The 17,138-nt window shown below is 37.2% G+C and overlaps 1 protein-coding gene across 7 annotated transcripts in view; it reads right to left on the bottom strand.

The window, feature by feature from the left end:
- The window catches only part of ATF2 (activating transcription factor 2), an 83,688-nt gene that overhangs the window by 46,567 nt on the left and 19,983 nt on the right, over positions 1-17,138 (bottom strand). For 6 of the 7 annotated variants that reach the window (XM_040475441.1, XM_040475443.1, XM_040475440.1 and 3 more), the window contains 2 exons: positions 5,194-5,268; positions 3,265-3,334 (listed from right to left, as the gene is read on the bottom strand). In XM_040475441.1, coding sequence (XP_040331375.1) covers positions 3,265-3,334; positions 5,194-5,225 — 102 coding nt within the window. In that variant the 5' untranslated portion in view covers positions 5,226-5,268. Of the gene's footprint in view, positions 1-3,264; positions 3,335-5,193; positions 5,269-14,731; positions 14,767-17,138 lie in introns of all 7 variants that reach the window. The other variant, XM_040475442.1, reaches the window with a different exon arrangement.

The following is a 17,138-nucleotide window of genomic DNA, read 5'->3' on the forward strand; positions in this document are numbered from 1 at the left end:
CAATAAAATAGAAGAGTTCCCATGTTAAATGAATCTTTCACTAAATTATCTCACTTTGTCTCTTTCACCAAATTCAGTGGAACATCACTTTAAAACAAATGCAATGAATGCAACTCTTTCTGTGAAATACATAATAGTGGCATATAAAAACATTTTTTAATTTTTTCTTTTACATTTTTTAAAATTTATTTTTGAGAGACAAGAGCGAGACAGAGCACAAGTGGGGAAGAGGCAGAGAGAGAAGGAGACAGAGAATCTGCAGCGAGCTCTAGGCTCTGAGCTGTCAGCACAGAGCCTGACGTGGGGCTTGAACTCACAAACTGCAAGATCATGACCTGAGCCAAAGTCGGACGCTTAACTGACTGAGCCACCCAGGCGCCCCTAAAAACATTTTTAATAGCAACAGTCAACAGTTAGTATTCTCTGCACTGATTTCTACTGGTCTCTCTCCAAAATAACAATATCAACAAAATATGTTTTAAGAAATTTAAAATCTATCTGAAAATTTAAATTTAAGTGCACTAAAGCTAAATTTCAAATTTGGAATAGTATCGATACTTATGACAAAAAATAACTTGTACTACATTACCACCACCAAATTGGTACTTCTAAAATCAATTTTTATATGAATTTTCAATTTCCTAGGAAATACTAGTCATAAAAAATTCTGAGAAGTGTAGTTTTTATAGCTTTCTTGAATTTATAGAAAAATGAATATCAAATATATCTCCAAAATATATGTCAAATCAGTCTATTTCTCTATATTTCCACTATTAGCATGTAGACAAAGACACCATTATCTCTCACCTAACAGCTGTCAGTCTACTCCCCGTTTGCGCTCTTAGCTCAGTAATGGCTTTTCATCGCTCTGTGAATAAAGCCCAAATACCTGATCACAGTCGACAGAGTCCTATCGAGTAGGACTCTTTTTTTCTACTTGACAGCATCTCTTACCCTTATTTATCCTTGTTGGTCACTACATGCTCCAGCCACAATAGTCGTCTTTCTGTTTTTAAACACACCCAAACCCTTTCCCTCCTTAGGACCTTTATATTTGCTGTTCCTTCAGTTTAAAAACTCTTCCTCCAGGGTCTGCTCCCACATTTTCACGTTTTAATTAAAATGTCACCTTATCAGAGAGGCACAACCTGTCTAAATAGCACCAACCCTGGCTCAGCATCATCAGATATCAGGCAAATTAAGATCATAATGAGATACAACTACATCCTCACCAGAGTGACTAAAATTAAAAGACTATCCAAAACAATCTTCAAAAGGAGAAAGAACTAAATTGGTGAACTTCCCTTTCCTGACTGGAAGCATCATTATAAAGCTAGAGTAATTAAGATATTGTGTATACTATAAAGTTGACAAACTGATGAAAGGAACAGAGTAGACTGCTCAGAAACAGACCTACAGTTACACAGTGATTTGATTTTCAACGAAGGAGTTGAAGCAAATTAATAGAGAAAGAAAAACCTTTCCAACAAATGATGCTGAAAAATCACATGGAAAAAAGTGAGCTTAAATTCCTACCTCACACCAGTATATACATATACAAAAACGAGTTCAAGATGAAACAGAGACCTGAATGAAAAAACAAGCTTTCAGAAAAATAAAGAATACCTTTGTGACCTAAAGGTAGGCAAAGATTTCTTAGACAAGATTTCTTAGAAAGCAACAACCATAGAAGAGAAAAAGTTAACACATTAGACTTCACAAAAATTAGAAAGACTTGTTCAAAAGCTTTTATCATGAAAATTAAGATGCCAACCAGACTTAGTAGAGAAACTATTTGACAATGGACTGGTATCCAGGATGGCAACCGTCCAACAAGCACACGAATAAGTGCTCATCTTTTCATCAAAGAAATGCAAATTAAAACTACAGGATATACAATAAAAATGGCTAAAATGAGAAGACCAACACAACACCAAATGTTGGCAAAGATATGGCACAACCAGACCTCTTATACACTCTTGGTAAGAATGTAAAGTGGTGCATCCATTTTTGGAAGACAGTTTGGCAATTTCTTAAAAAAGTAAATACATATCTATCATATGATCCCACCACTACATTCCTATGCATTTACCCAAGAGAAAAGAAAGCATTCATCCATACAAAAGACTTGTACACAAATATTTACACCAGTTTTATTTGTAATAACTGAAAACTGGAAATAAGCCAAATGTCCACATTTAATAATGAAATATTACTCATCAACGAAAAAGAATTTATTGGTTACATGGGAATTTATATAACATGGGAAATCACAAATTAATTATGTGGAAAAAAAGATGCCAGATAAAAGTACAGACTGTATGACTCTATAAAATTCTAGAAAATGTAAACTAATCTATAGGGATATAAGGCAGAATAGTGGTTTACAATGGTAGGAGGGATAACAAATGGAGGGATCACAAATGGGCATGAAGAAACTTTTGGTGTGATGAGTATGTTCACTATCTTAATTATGGTGATGGTCTTATGAGCATATACATGTTAAAACATGAAATTGTACGTTATAAGTATGTGCAGTTTATTGTATGTCAAATTATGCAATTTAAAATGTCAACTAAAGAAAACAAATAACAACCAATGAAACACAAATGCTTATTTATGATCTACAGTTTGTATCGTTAAGTACTCTGTAATTTGACTACACATTAAATTTATCCTTTTACTGGTGTCTATAAAGTTAGAATTATCATAATAGCAATGGATTAATAATGTAATAGCCTGTTAAAAACACTGAAATATTATTTTTTGAAACAATGCTGATTTTTCTGAAAATACTTTCACACATGCTCTGTAGTGAAAATGTTAGACTTAAGTACATTAAGAACATTAATGCATTAGTGGTATTGTCAGAGGTAAGTATTAATTTTATGAGTTCAGCAAGTAAAATAATTTTCAAGCAAGATAATGTATATTTCATTTCCAATTAAGCAAATTACGATGATTTTTAGCCAATAATGGTCAAATGAAAAAACTTTTAAGCCCTGGATTTCATCTAGGTATCCACCTTTCCATTACAGGAATTTTAACTTTTTTTCCCCATATTAGATTGTGTATTTTAAAATTCAAATATTCTATTCAGAAAAATGAAGAATTTCTTCTCAAAAATTTTCTAGGTTATTTTTATTCGAACTCCAAAATTTTACAAAAAATTGCAGGAAAATCCTTTTCATGACAACAAAAACTGTCATCAGTGTTTTAATAAATGTGACTATACAAAATGATTTAAAGTAATTTATATATTACCTGGCCACATCCAGGGGCAGTGCATAGAAAGGGTTTGTCATCACTCATATTCCACAGGTCCTTGTATTGCCTATAATAAAACATTGAGATGACTTAACATTTTACAGTACAGATTTTTAAAGAATAATTTAAAATGTAGTATTATATGATTTTCACTAAGCTTATTACCTTTTCTACTTCAATGTGAACTAAACATTTTTACTGATATTTTAGCCCTATTTCCCTTTCATCTTCAATTTTTTTTTTTAAAGTTTCTTTATTTTTGAGAGACAGAAAGAGCAGCAAGGGAGCTGCAGAGGAGAGAGGGAATCCCAAGTAGTCTCTGCTGTCATCATGACATGAGCCAAAATCAAGGGTCGGGGACACTTAATCGACTGAGCCACCCAGGTGCCCCCCCTTCCATTTTCTTATAATGAGTAGACAAATACATGCAGCATGCAGATTTTACACTACAAAAGGAAAAGGTCAGGAACCTGGGTCTGTCAGGCTAAATTTTTCCTGTTCAACAGTTTAAGTGAAGAATTAATGAAACAATTAGAAAATCATCACTTTAATCCCCAATGAAATAATGGATCTAGACCAGGTCACCAATGTCTGATGAAACCATCAACAAAAAAGGTGATGGGAAACAGGTCAACCTTAACATCACTAAGAATGGGACAATCAGACATTATGCACAAGAAACTAGTCCAGAGAGGCAGGGTGTGTGTGTGTTGGTGGTGGGGGGGTGGGGGGGTGGAACGGGGTGTCAAACCTGAATCTAACTGAGCATCTCTAGATCCAACTACAGGAAATATAGGAGGTAGAAAAACCTGTGAAAACAATCTGGAAGCAGTCAGCCAAATTCTATAGGACAAAGCCCTAGTCACTTCAACAAATAAATATCATGGAGTACACAAGAAGAGAGGAGGTAGACAGGAACTGTTATAAATTAGAGGAGATTTAATAAATCTCCTAAATACTAACTACATGTAAATCCTCTTTTGGATCCTGATTTGAACAAAATAACTAAAAAATTTTTTTGAGTCAAGATTATTTTCCTATTTTTCATTTAGACTTAAAGTTCCCAATCACTCCTATCAACTTGTAGGTTTTCAATGTTTTGGCTTTCTTTCTAAAAATTACATATAACTGGGGCACCTGCGTGGCTCAGTCGGTTAAGCGTCCGACTTCGGCTCAGGTCATGATCTCATGGTTCGTGGGTTTGAGCCCCGCATCGGGCTCTGTGCTGACAGCTCAGAGTCTGGAGGCTGCTTCGCATTCTGTGTCTCCCTCTCTCTCTGCCCCTCCCCCACTCATGCTCTGTCTCCTTCTGTCTCAAAAATAAATAAACATTAAAAATTTTTTTTAAAAATTACATAGAACGGTGTTTGACTCAGCTAAAAATTCAGTAACATTGTTCTTTTTTCAATATTAGCTTGTTAATAAGCCTTCAGAGTAATGTTTCCCAAAGCATATTCAACAGGGATGACAGCAGCTACTATAGAAACAAGGTATGTAATCAAACAAATTTGGGAAATGCTGGAGGACTTTTTTTTTTTTTTTTTAGGACTTTTTTTCTTTAGGACTTTTAAAGCCTTTAATATGTTCAAGTGAAATGACTAAAGGAGCACCTAGAATATGGCATTTTTGCCACATTCATTTGCTATTTGAAATCCTTTTTTATGTAACATCTCATGGAACTAGTATTATCTGACACTGTAGAAATCAAACCCTAAAATATGTTTATGTTTGTCATAGTTGTATGTATTTTAATGCTCCATTTGATACTTTAAAAACACAACAGGAGTATCAGCTAAACTAATATACCGGATAAGTGTTTTCTTTTAATAGAAAAAAATATTGAAATATTTACCTAGAAATAACTATGAAAATTTTTATAACCTAAAATATGAAAATGGCTAAAAACCCCAAATACTGCATACATACCTGGCAGAATTCACATGTAACTTGAATTTCATAAGTTGAACAACTTATCACGTCCTCTTTTTCATGGCAAGGATACTGAAAAACAAAATAGTTTTCACACTGTTAAAAATAGTTTTGAAACATTTGAATAATATTGAAATATTGAAATATTTGAATAATTATTACTTTGTAATACTGTCACCCCCAAAGCCTGTCACTATTAAGAATCTTTATAATAGGTAAGAGTAGTGCTCCTACAATATGAATACCCATATAAATGCCTCAAACATAGGATCTATATATCCAACTCCACCACAGAGGATAAAAGGAGAAAAAACATTTAATTCAGCTCTTAGGGCTATAGTTGAAAGGAAGCTACTAAAAGAGTAAAAATTCTGGTTTTGGGAGTCTGATGAGAAAGAGGAGATCTAGCATTTCAGAATATCTATTTGGAAAGTTTTTAACTTCTGAAAATATAGTCAGAGGTGATCAAGTTCTCAGCCTAATTCACCAAAATCTATTTGTCCCATAATATCGTTGATCTATATAAGCATCTCTCTGTTGCACAACTTTATAACTTATTTATTTGGTATCAGTTTGAGAACAAGTACAACATGTTGGAACTATCCAGGTCAGTGGCCCATTTTCTTTTATTAAAAAAAATTTTTTTTTAACATTTATTTATTTTTGAGAGAACAGAAACAGAGTGTGAGCGGGGGGAGGGGCAGAGAGAGAGGGAGACACAGAATGCGAAGCAGGCTCCAGGCTCTGAGCTGTGAGCACAGAGCCCGATGTGGGGCTCAAACTCACAAACTGTGAGATCATGACCTGAGCCGAAGTTGGATACTCAACCAACGGAGCCACCCAGGCGCCCTGAGTGGCCCATTTTAAAAACTCTGCTAGGGGAGCCTGGCTGGCTCAGTCAGAAGAGCATGCGACTTTTGATTTGGGGCTGTGAGTTTGAGTCCCACGTTCGGTGTGGAGATTACTTAAAAAAAAATAAAGAGGGGCGCCTGGGTGGCTCAGCTGGTTAAGTACCTGACTTCAGCTCAGGTCATTATCTCATGGTTCATGAATCTGAACCCCGAGTTGGGCTCTATGCAGACAGGTCAGAGCCTGGAGCCTGCTTTGGATTTTGTGTCTCCCTCTCTCTCTGCCCTCCCCAGCTCACTCTCTGTCTCTCTCTCAAAAATAAATAAACATAAAAAACAAAACAAAACAAAACTTAAAACAAAACAAAAACCCAAACTCTGCTAATACTTCATCTTAGAATTACTAAAACCCCATCCAGTGGTGAACAAAGTATATGCTTTTTTTCAAGTTTACTTTGAGACAGAGCACGCATGTGTGTGCGCACGCTTGAGTGGGAGAGGGGCAGAAAGACAGAGACAGAGACAGAGAGGGAGGGAGGAAGGGAGGGAGGGAATCTCAAGCAGGCTCTGCACTGTCCGCACAGAGCCTGATGCAGGGCTCGATCTCACTAACCACAAGATCATGACCTGAGATCAAGAGTAGGAAGCTTAACAGACTGAGCCATCCAGGCACCCCCCAAAGTGACTATATACTTATCCAAATAAGCCAGTGATGCACAAAGAAAAATTTTCTTTCTAATTTTGCTTATAAATGTGGTAGCAAGAATGTCTTGCTCAGAAAAACTGGGTAATTCCTGTGGGGAAATGTGTAAATAGCCACCGTTCTGAGTCTTGGGGTCAAGGGTGATCTGGTATAGGAGGGTAGGAAGACAGTTTTTTCCCTGGTTTCCAGGCAAAACTTGTATCTGGTAGGGTTCTATTCCTCTATTCACATCCAACTCTACCATGCTGTCTGTGAGAAGAGAGAAAAGAACACCAGAATAATCTAAAGGAAATCTGTAGAAGTTCTGCTTCTCTTACTACCAGTAGAATGTGACCTTAATGAGGGCAAGGAACTTATCTTTGGCTTAACTACCTAAAACAGTGCCTATCTCACAATAGCATTTACTCATTAAATATTAAGGAATGAATAGTCATATGATGTGAACAAGTAAGTTTTGTCTACCTTAACAAACTCTTCTAAAACTAGTAAGAAAATGCAGTTATATTGCCATGAAAAATCAAAGCAATATTTAAATTCAGTTAAGTTCAAGAAACATTTAAACACCAAATACATGCCAAGACACAAAGATTAAAAAAGTCTCTGTGCCTGAGAAACTTTCAGTCTAGCAGAAGAAAGAGGAATACAGAAATATAATCTCAATTCCTTTGATAAGAACAAGAGTTAAAATACTATGACAATATACAGGGAGTGCAGGGACAAACCTGACAGTTCTAGAAAGGCTTTCTGAGAGAATTAGCCTGTGGTACCCTTCTCTCTCATCTCTTCCACTCCTGCACCATTACAACTGCCCCCTTCCTCTACAAAAGAAGTTCCTTACCTACATATCAGCCTACTTCCTAGCCAAACAATAAAAATTCCCATTCCTTATTACTATTTTCTAAAACCTCGCTGAGGTAGCTGTAAATACAACAGATGAAGCACCTTGAGACATAAATGATGATATTTGCTCTGGGAGGTTTAAAAACTATCTCTTCCTTAAACTGAATCTCAAGCCTCTAAATCTAGCCTTATCTCCCTTTTACAGCAAGGTTGGAAATACGTTCATAGGGAAAGGAGGCTTTGTTCACTATAAATTGTTGGGACTTCAATGACTACAGATAGAGAATTGTTAATATACCACACAGCTCTCTGGCAAACATCCAAAACTACACTGGTAAGAGAATTACTGTCACGAAGAAGACACAAGAGGATTGTCAGCAAAATTTAAAAGAAGTTCTTTGGTTTCTCTAATTTCACTCTTAACTCTTATTCTAACAGTCCTTTATCTTCCTTGCCCTCAAGATCCCATACCATTGGAGTTTCCTCTTTTCTTCTTTCAATCAACAAATACTTGAGCATCCACTTCCGGCTTGGCACTCTGCTAGATGCTAGGGATGTAGTGGGGAACTAAGATAGGTACCTGCCCTCAAGAAGCTTCCAGGATAGTGAGGAAGTTTACATCAGCTAATCTAGCATGCAACTCAGACTTCTTTCCAGGTTTCTAAGTCAATTCCACATGTAAACATGTATGTATGCCCTAAAATATATTTCTCTATTTCTTTGCTATAAGGCATTTTATTTTAGAACCCCCCCCCTTTTTTTTCATGTTTATTTGAGAGAGAGAGAGAGAGAGAGAGAGAGAGAGAGACGCAAGCATGCACGCACGCATGAGTGGGGGAGGGGCAGACAGTGGTGCTGTCAGCACAGAGACTGACACAGGGCTTGATCTTATGAGTGGTGAGATCATGACCTGTGCCAAAATGAAGAGTCAGACGCATACCAACTGAGCCACCCAGGTGCTCATAGAACCTCAACCTTCAACCTATACTTTGAATGTTGGTATACTTTGAATTTTGTTTGTTACAACAGAGCCAGAGCAATTTCCAGTATTAGATATCCTACATAAATTAGCAGTATTACAAAATTCTGAAAAACCTTTAAAGCAAAAGTCTGGGGTTCAGAAGAAGGCCATTGTTATTTCCTGATAATATGAACTAAATTACCCCTACTAAACTAAGATATAGTAAGGAGCTTTAAATTTGCTCCCATAAAAATACAGAAGAGCAAAAAGAAAAAAATAAAGTCACCCAAAAGACCATGATTTAGGGACAACTACTATTCAACATTCCAGAGTACATATTCCACAGTCTTATCAATGTATGGAGATATGTAGCTTTACAAACTGTACAAACAGTGTTATAACTTTCTTTAAATTGCAATCATCTAAATTCTGCTACATCATTAAATAGTAAGATCATTAAGTATTATATATAATTTTTAATTGTTATCTAGTATTCCATCATATGGTTGGGATATATTCATAATTAATTTTCTATTAGTGGATTTTTTTTATCAACAAATATCTTTGGCAGCAAATCTTTGTGGAGTATCTGTAATCATTTCCACGGGAACAATGTCTAAAAATGAAATTAAATTAGTATGTCAAAGAGCCCAGCACTTCTTCTACCATGTCTTCCTGGGCCAGTGGGAATACCCTGAAGCGGCCTACTGGAGCAGCTCAGGCTGGAGGCCGGAACTCCCGCAGTACCACATGCAGAATACCTGCAGGGATGTCCTGCTGGTAGGTAAGTGTTCCAGCTGGAAGCAACCCCTTCCAGGAGCCCAGATCCTGTGCTTTATTCTAAAAGCTGTGGGGAAAAAAGTTCGCTGAGGAATGCATTTAAGCACAAAGTGATGAAATGACTGCTTCCAAGTCTCAAGAAAACACTTTTCTCCAGCCAAATGGCTTTTAGATATTTCAGACCTTTCCTGTGGTCTGGTCCTATAACCAATATTCTACAGAAATTGACGAGTTTCTACTCAGGTAAGGAAACTGGGTGAAGGCCATTATTAAACAATAATGGCCTGATTCTTTTGGTAAAGTGTTTTTTATGTTTAAGACAAAAAAAAAAAATGTTACCACCAAATATAACTCTTTCCTAAGTGAATTACTAGTGTTGCTACACCTGGAATATTATGTTTGTTTTATTTACTGAATGTTTCTTTACGTTTTGGGAAGGAAAACATTTTTGTTTGTTAAAAAACTGGGGGCACCTGAGTGGCTTAGTCGGTTAAGCGTCCAACTCTGGGTTATCAGTGCAAGTCTTTATCTCACAGTTCATGGGATCAAGCCCAGCGTCAGGCTCTCTGTTGACACTGTGGAACCTGCTTGGGATTCTGTTTCTCCTTTTCTCTCTCTCTGCTCTTCCCCTATTCTCTCTCTCTCTCAAAATAAATACACTTTTAAAAAATTGAATATTTGTAATTTGTTGTTCCTGAGATTTTTTATACCATAACAAAACTTGTTCTTTTCTCATGAATTTACAGTTTCTAAATGAAGACAAGCAAGTATAAAACTGGGGAAGAATAGACTTTATTAATCAAATGATGTCTTGATTTTTCTAAATGAGAAGATTGTTTTATTTGTAACACTAAACATGGGAGCAGTTTCTTAGAAAACTTGTTTGGAAAGATTCATAGTGTATTATGTATCAGATTACCCTATCCTATGTATGAAGATTTGATCTTTGTCTTAAGTTCCTCTACTTTATAGTTATACTTAAAAAAATTAATATACTACATTACTTCATGTCTTTAAAAAATGTTTAAATGTGAGGGGTGCCTGGGTGGCTCAGTCGGTTGGGTGTCCAACTTCGGCTCAGGTCATGATCTCACCGTCCATGGGTTCGAGCCCCACATCGGGCTCCGTGCTGACAGCTCAGAGCCTGGAGCCTGCTTTGGATTCTGTTGTCTCCCTCTCTCTCTGTCTCTCTCAAAAATAAATAAACATTAAAAAAATTTTTTTTTTAAATGTTTAATTAAATGTGATCTTAGAACACTGCAAATGATTTAAAAAAATAATGTGAAAATACTACAACCTAATTGAATTCTTAAGGTCACAAGTGTTTAATGATGTGCTTTTGATTTAATTTGGGACACTTTTAAAAGGATACTTTGTGTTTGTAATCATCTTTGATGAGTTTGGAAATAAACTTTCTGCTTAATTAAAAAAACAATAAAAACAAAAAAACAATTAAAAATTACTGTATCAAAGTGAAAGCATATTTTTAAGACTTGATTTACACTGTTAACTGCCCTCCAATACAGAGTACTGATTTCTCCTTTACCAGTAGTGTACAGAAAGACCTCATTTCTTCACACCCATACCAATAGTGAATATTACTTTTTAACATTTTTTGTCAGATTACTGGAACAAAACCCTAATTTTAAAGTTGCATATTTTGACACACTTAGGTTACAATTTTTCATATATATAATTATTATTTGTAGTTCTGTGAAATGTTTACATTGCCCATTCTTAAAAAAATAAAATCTTAGCCCAAAATTCTCTCTTGACTATAGATCATAGGCTTTCTTATCACACAGATTTCTGATCATGTACCTTATTGTATTCCTGATCTAGTCCTGACTACCTAACCTACAAATGAGGTCCCAAAGGGTGAAATGACTTACTGCTAGGTAAAAAATGGGACAAAAACATTTTTAATGCTAGACTGTACCTGCCAGCTGGTATGCCTTGCTATACTATGTTTATCAACTGTTACGCCTTGCTATCCTATGCCTACCAACAATCTAGAAATTTTATGTAAACCATCTTTTAAACATAGTATAGAAAGACTCTTCTAGGACTTCCAGAATTATTCAACAGACCTATTATCAAATAAAATCACACATACTATGAGATGCCAATAAGAAAATAGTAAAGAACACTTCCAGGAACAATGAACAGAAGAAAATGGGAGAAATTAACTACCAAACATTTCTTATAACTTAAAATTAATATGGGGTGCCTGGGTGGCTCAGTCGGTTAAGCGTCCAACTTCGGCTCAGGTCATGATCTCAGTTTGTGGGTTCAAGCCCCACATTGGGCTCTGTGCTGACAGCTCAGAGCCTGGAGCCTGCTTCAGATTCTGTGTCTCCCTCTCTCTCTGCCCCCCCCCCCACACTCCGTCTCTCTCTCAAAAATAAATAAAACATTAAAATTAATATAAAAGCCAAGCCTCCAGAAAAAAACATATATTTTGGTGTCTTCATGAGAGGCAGCTTAGACAGGCTATTGGGGAACAGACCAGCATAGAGTGTCACAGCGTGGGCAGAGTGAGAAAGTTGTTCATGGCAATGGAAGGTGGCTGGAGGGAAGTCTGAGGAGGCAACCACATGAGGTAAGGAACAAAGATGGTATGAGTCTAGCACAGGATACCTGGGCCCAAGCTGGAGAACATCTAGATGATGATGAGAAGTGGGTGTGGTGGCAACAGGTGATTCATTATGTACAAATACAAGGAATGACAGAATAAGATATATCAAGGATGTGGGTGAAGGGAAATTTACACTATAGGTGAAGGTAATTATAATACAGAATGAATCCTGGCAATTAGATGAAATTTAGAGATATTGGTGTGAACTCTTGACTTTCAAAAGAGATATAAAGGTACAGAAATATAGACGATAAATATGTGTGTGTACATATCTGCATACATGTTCATGTATTTCCCTAGCTGTGTCTAGTGAGGGGGGCCTGAGAACACAGATACCCCCAAAGCAATACACCTACTAGGCACCCAGATCTTGATGTCTAAATACCATTCTCTACCAAAAGGAACCTGAGCGCTTTCAAGAATTGTCTGATTCCAGGGCTAGGGCAGGGCAAGTACAGGATGGCCCTTGAATATCTTGTGCAAGAAAATTAAGAAGGACTTACTTATGAATTTGGCCAGAAAGTGGCCAGATCTGAAACAATTTGAGAATCAAAATCAAAGATGATAGTAATGGATCATACTGTGAATAAAACAGGATCCCATTAATCCATACTGATACAAAAGAATAAACTCAGCATTTGATAAGACAGGATATTTATATCCTCTCAAAGTATTTCCTGATAAAATATATCTTAATTATAAAAACCTGGCAAATATTACCTTATTCAAATGATCCAAGTTAAAATTAGAAATAAGAAAAATCGATATGCAATAAGGACATAGCGTCATTTCCACGACAGTAAAACAAAGATACACACACCTGTATCTAATCTACACAATATCAGATACCTGTCTCTAATATTACACAACCCCAAATTGAGGTAAACTCTTCAAAATAACTGGACTTTAATCATCTAGTCACTAGTGCCCAAGTCACAAACTCAAGGAAAGACTTAGGAACTATTTCAGATTAAAAAAGACCAATGAGACATAACAACTGCAATGTGAATTCTAGACAAATCTTTTGGATTAGAACAGGCAGAACTTTTTTTTTTTTTAAGAGAGAGAGAAAGCACAAATGGGGTAGAGGAGCAGGGGTTGGGGAGGGGAGGGAGAGACAGAGAGAAAGACAGAGAAAGAGAGAGAGAGAGAGAGGCAGAGAGAGACAGAGAGAGAGAGACAGAGAGACAGAGAGACAGAGAGAGAGAGACAGAGAGAGAGAGACAGAGAGAGAGAGAGACAGAGAGAGAGACAGAGAGAGAGAGAGAGAGAGAATCCCAAGCAGGCTCCATGCTCAGTATGGAGCCTGACGTGGGGCTTGATCACGACCTGAGCCCAAATCAAGAGTCGGATGCTAAGCCGATTGAGCCACCCAGGCACCCCACAACTGGTAAAACTTAAATGTGATATGCAGATTAGATGTAGCAATATTTCAATGCTAAATTCTTGGTTTTCAGGGCTGTATTGTGGTTTTGTAGAAGAATGTATTATTGTAGAAAATAAAGTATTTGGGGTAATGGGACATAAGGCTGGCAACTTACTCTTAAATGGTTCTATACTAAAAAATTAAAAAAAGAAAAACTTATAGAAGGTATTTATAATGATATGCACTATAATAATTCACTATATATCCATTATATAATTAGTATCACATGGTGTTTAGGAGTAGTTATGAGAAAAATACTACAAAACATGGATTCTCTAATTCTCTACTCATTTCTGGTTTATAACTTTCATGTTATAGAGATCAAAGAATAGAAAAATCACATCTGTATTGCAAGGTTAAGAGCAAAGAGAATCCTACTATGATAAAAATATTACCCTGTACCTGAATATTCAAAGAATGATATTAGACAATTATTTGTCTTATTAGTTCCTTTTTTTAAATATGAAATGAGTTAAGCAAGGTAAGATGATCCTATAGACTATAATACCACTACTCCCATGCTATATAGAACTCTATCATTCAAATGATTCAGCTGATAAAAACTACATGCTTTTCTTAAATCTCTACCAAAAACAAATTAAGAAAGAAACCAATTTACTTCACAGAAAATAGCGTGGGTAAATGAAGCTTTAAAAATGGGACAGGGGGTGCCTGGTTAGCTTGATGGATAGAGCATGCGACTCTTGAGTTTGAGCCCCATGATGGGGTAGCGATTACTTAAAAATAAAATCTTAAAAAAAAAATGGGAGGGAGCAAGTCAATTTCTGGTGACTAACTTCAAAAATCTCTAGATTCCTTTTTTTTTTTTTTTTAATGTTTATTTATTTCTGAGACAGAGAGAGACAGAGCATGAGTGGGGGAGGGGCAGAAGAGAGGGAGACCCAGAATCAGAAGCAGGCTCCAGGCTCAGAACTGTCAGCACAGAGCCTGATGAGGGGCTCAAACTCACAACCCTAAGATCAAGTGTCCATACTCTCCTGAATGAGTTGGCCAGGCACCCCCAAAATCTCTATGCTCTAAAATGTGAATTTTAGGGGCTCCTGGGTGGCTCAGTTGGTTGGGTGTTCAACTTCAACTCAAGTCATGATCTCGTGGTTTATGGGTTCGAACCCTGCGTCAGGCTCTGTGCTGACAATTCCGAGCCTGGAGCCTGCTTCGGATTCTGTGTCTCCCTCTCTCTTTGCCCCTCCCCTGCTTGTAACTCTCTCTCTCTCAAAAATAAATGAACATTAAAAAAAATAGTTAAAACAAAATTAAATAAAATGTTAATTTTACTGACCCTCTGAGCTACAGAACTGTAAATGTTGTAATTTCTTACCTTCAAAGCATGTACTCAAGTTTCAAAGCAGATTTCTAAAATACGGATAATACTAAATGTTACATACAACGTACAGCATTCCCAAGCATTTCAATTTTTTTTTTTCAACGTTTATTTATTTTTGGGACAGAGAGAGACAGAGCATGAACGGGGGAGGGGCAGAGAGAGAGGGAGACACAGAATCGGAAACAGGCTCCAGGCTCTGAGCCATCAGCCCAGAGCCCGACGCGGGGCTCGAACTCACGGACCGCGAGATCGTGACCTGGCTGAAGTCGGACGCTTAACCGACTGCGCCACCCAGGCGCCCCCCCAAGCATTTCTAATACAACAAATTTATTTTGTAAAATGTATTTGGAAAACATTTGACTGCCTATTTTGTATCTTATACCATATTGAGAATAAGAGATACGGTCTTTGCCCTCAAAATCAGATTAGTAAGGGTAAATAAGTATAGTTCAGTGATATAAGTATAATATATAATACTTACATTATACAATTCAGCAACATAATAATAAAGACATACACAAGCACTATGGGAACATAGGGGCTTAAGGAGTATACTGGAGCTGGCCACCTCTCCTCAGCACCCATACTGCCCTCTTAGAGAGTCTGATTACCAGTAAAGGGCAATCCTATAATATCCACGACCTTGACATACTTGCCTCAGGTGAATCAGGGGACACCTGACCAAGTTAAGCCAATCAGATTACCTCTTCAGGAAATTTGTAAAAAGAAAAAAAATCAGGCAAACAGAAGTGGGCACCAGAGATTCTAAATCATACTCAGGACTGGTGGACATTTATAGTCATGTTCATACTGATAAGAAATTAATAGGGGTGCCCGGGTGGTTCAGTTGGTTAAGCATCGACTTTGGCTAAGGTCATGATCTCATGGTTCGGGAGTTCGAGCCACGCATCCAACCCTCTGCTGTCAGCACAGAGCCCACTTCAGATCCTCTATCCCTCCTCTCTGCCCCTCCCCTGCTTGAGCACACATGTGCATCCTCTCTCTAAAATAAACATTAAAAAAAAAAAAAAATCAATGAAAGCCAGAACCAAGAGTAGGCACAGAAAAATAGAGATGAGAAAGCATGCAGCCAAGAAGAAGGAAAGCAGTTTCTGTGATGCCTGACTATGTTTTCTGTGGCTGAATTATGCAGGTCTTCTGTATTCTGAGCGTGAGCTCTTTTTTCTTTTTGAACCCTGAATTTATCCGATTAAGTTTCTATCCCCTAACCAAGACAAGCACCTAGCCAAATGTGGAGAGAGGGGCTGAGAAGACTACTACTGAAGGAAGAAATGACTGTGTGTAGTCTCAAAGGAAGAGGCATCAGCTAGTCAGGGATGATGTTTTCAGCAGAGAAGACAGCATGTAGAATCACAATAAAGCAGAGTACACTGAGGGAACGCCGGACCCCTGAAATGTGGGATATAAGGTTGAAGGGAAGAGAGAGAAGGCCAGAAAGTGAAGCAAATCTTGAAGGGGCTTTATTTTCCTGGTTAGGAGTTTGGATTCCACCCTCACCACCCCCATCCCACTGCCACTCTGAGGTTATAAATATAGGCCTGTGCTGAAATGTTGAACCAAGCAAGTTTTTCATATTTTCAAATGGTTGGGGGTAGGGGTGGGAGGAGAATAAGCAACAGAGACCACATGTGGCCCCTAGAAAGTCTAAAATATTTGCTATCTAGCCCTTTAAAGAATAAGTCTGCTTAATCCCAGTATAAAAAATGGAAAGATTTTAAGATGATGAACTAGATAATCAAAGGGGAATTCTTGCAAGATCACTAATAGAAATGTGAAGGATGGATTAGAGAGGGCAAAACTATGCATAAGAAAGCCAGTACAAACTACTGCTAAATTCAGAAAAGAGAACGACGATTTGCACATCAGCAGTACCAGTCAAAATGAGAGCAAAGGACCAGTTATGAAAAAAACGTTCAGGATAAGGCTTCAAATCCATAACATTGTCTCCACACCTTTGCATGGACCGACCCCTGCCTCCTCCTACCCCAGTCTACGCTACCCCTTCATCTCCTTGGCTCCAGTTTTAGGTCGGCTTTTAATCAGCTCCATGTGGAGCCTAGAATGCTCTCATTTCCTACTCACCCATCTCTTTCTTAGTAAACACTGCTCACCTCCATCCACTAACCCCTTATACTCTGAAATTCAGATCACTCATTTACTTCATCCTTTAGTTAATAAATATTTATTGAGTACATGTAAGAGGGGAGGAATTGTGTTAGACTCCAGGCTACAATGATACACAGTCCCTGCCCTCGTGGAATTTATGCTTTATGTAAAATACTTCTAACCAAATCAGGCTTTGAACATTTAAGTTCATCAAGTAGCTCAGAATTTATTTAACATATATTTCAGTGTGCAAGAAAAAGTTTGCCATCTTTTT

The sequence above is a fragment of the Herpailurus yagouaroundi genome, unplaced genomic scaffold (genome assembly GCF_014898765.1).
Source record: "Herpailurus yagouaroundi ecotype Mexico unplaced genomic scaffold, PumYag 140, whole genome shotgun sequence".
NCBI classification, from domain to species: domain Eukaryota; kingdom Metazoa; phylum Chordata; class Mammalia; order Carnivora; family Felidae; genus Herpailurus; species Herpailurus yagouaroundi.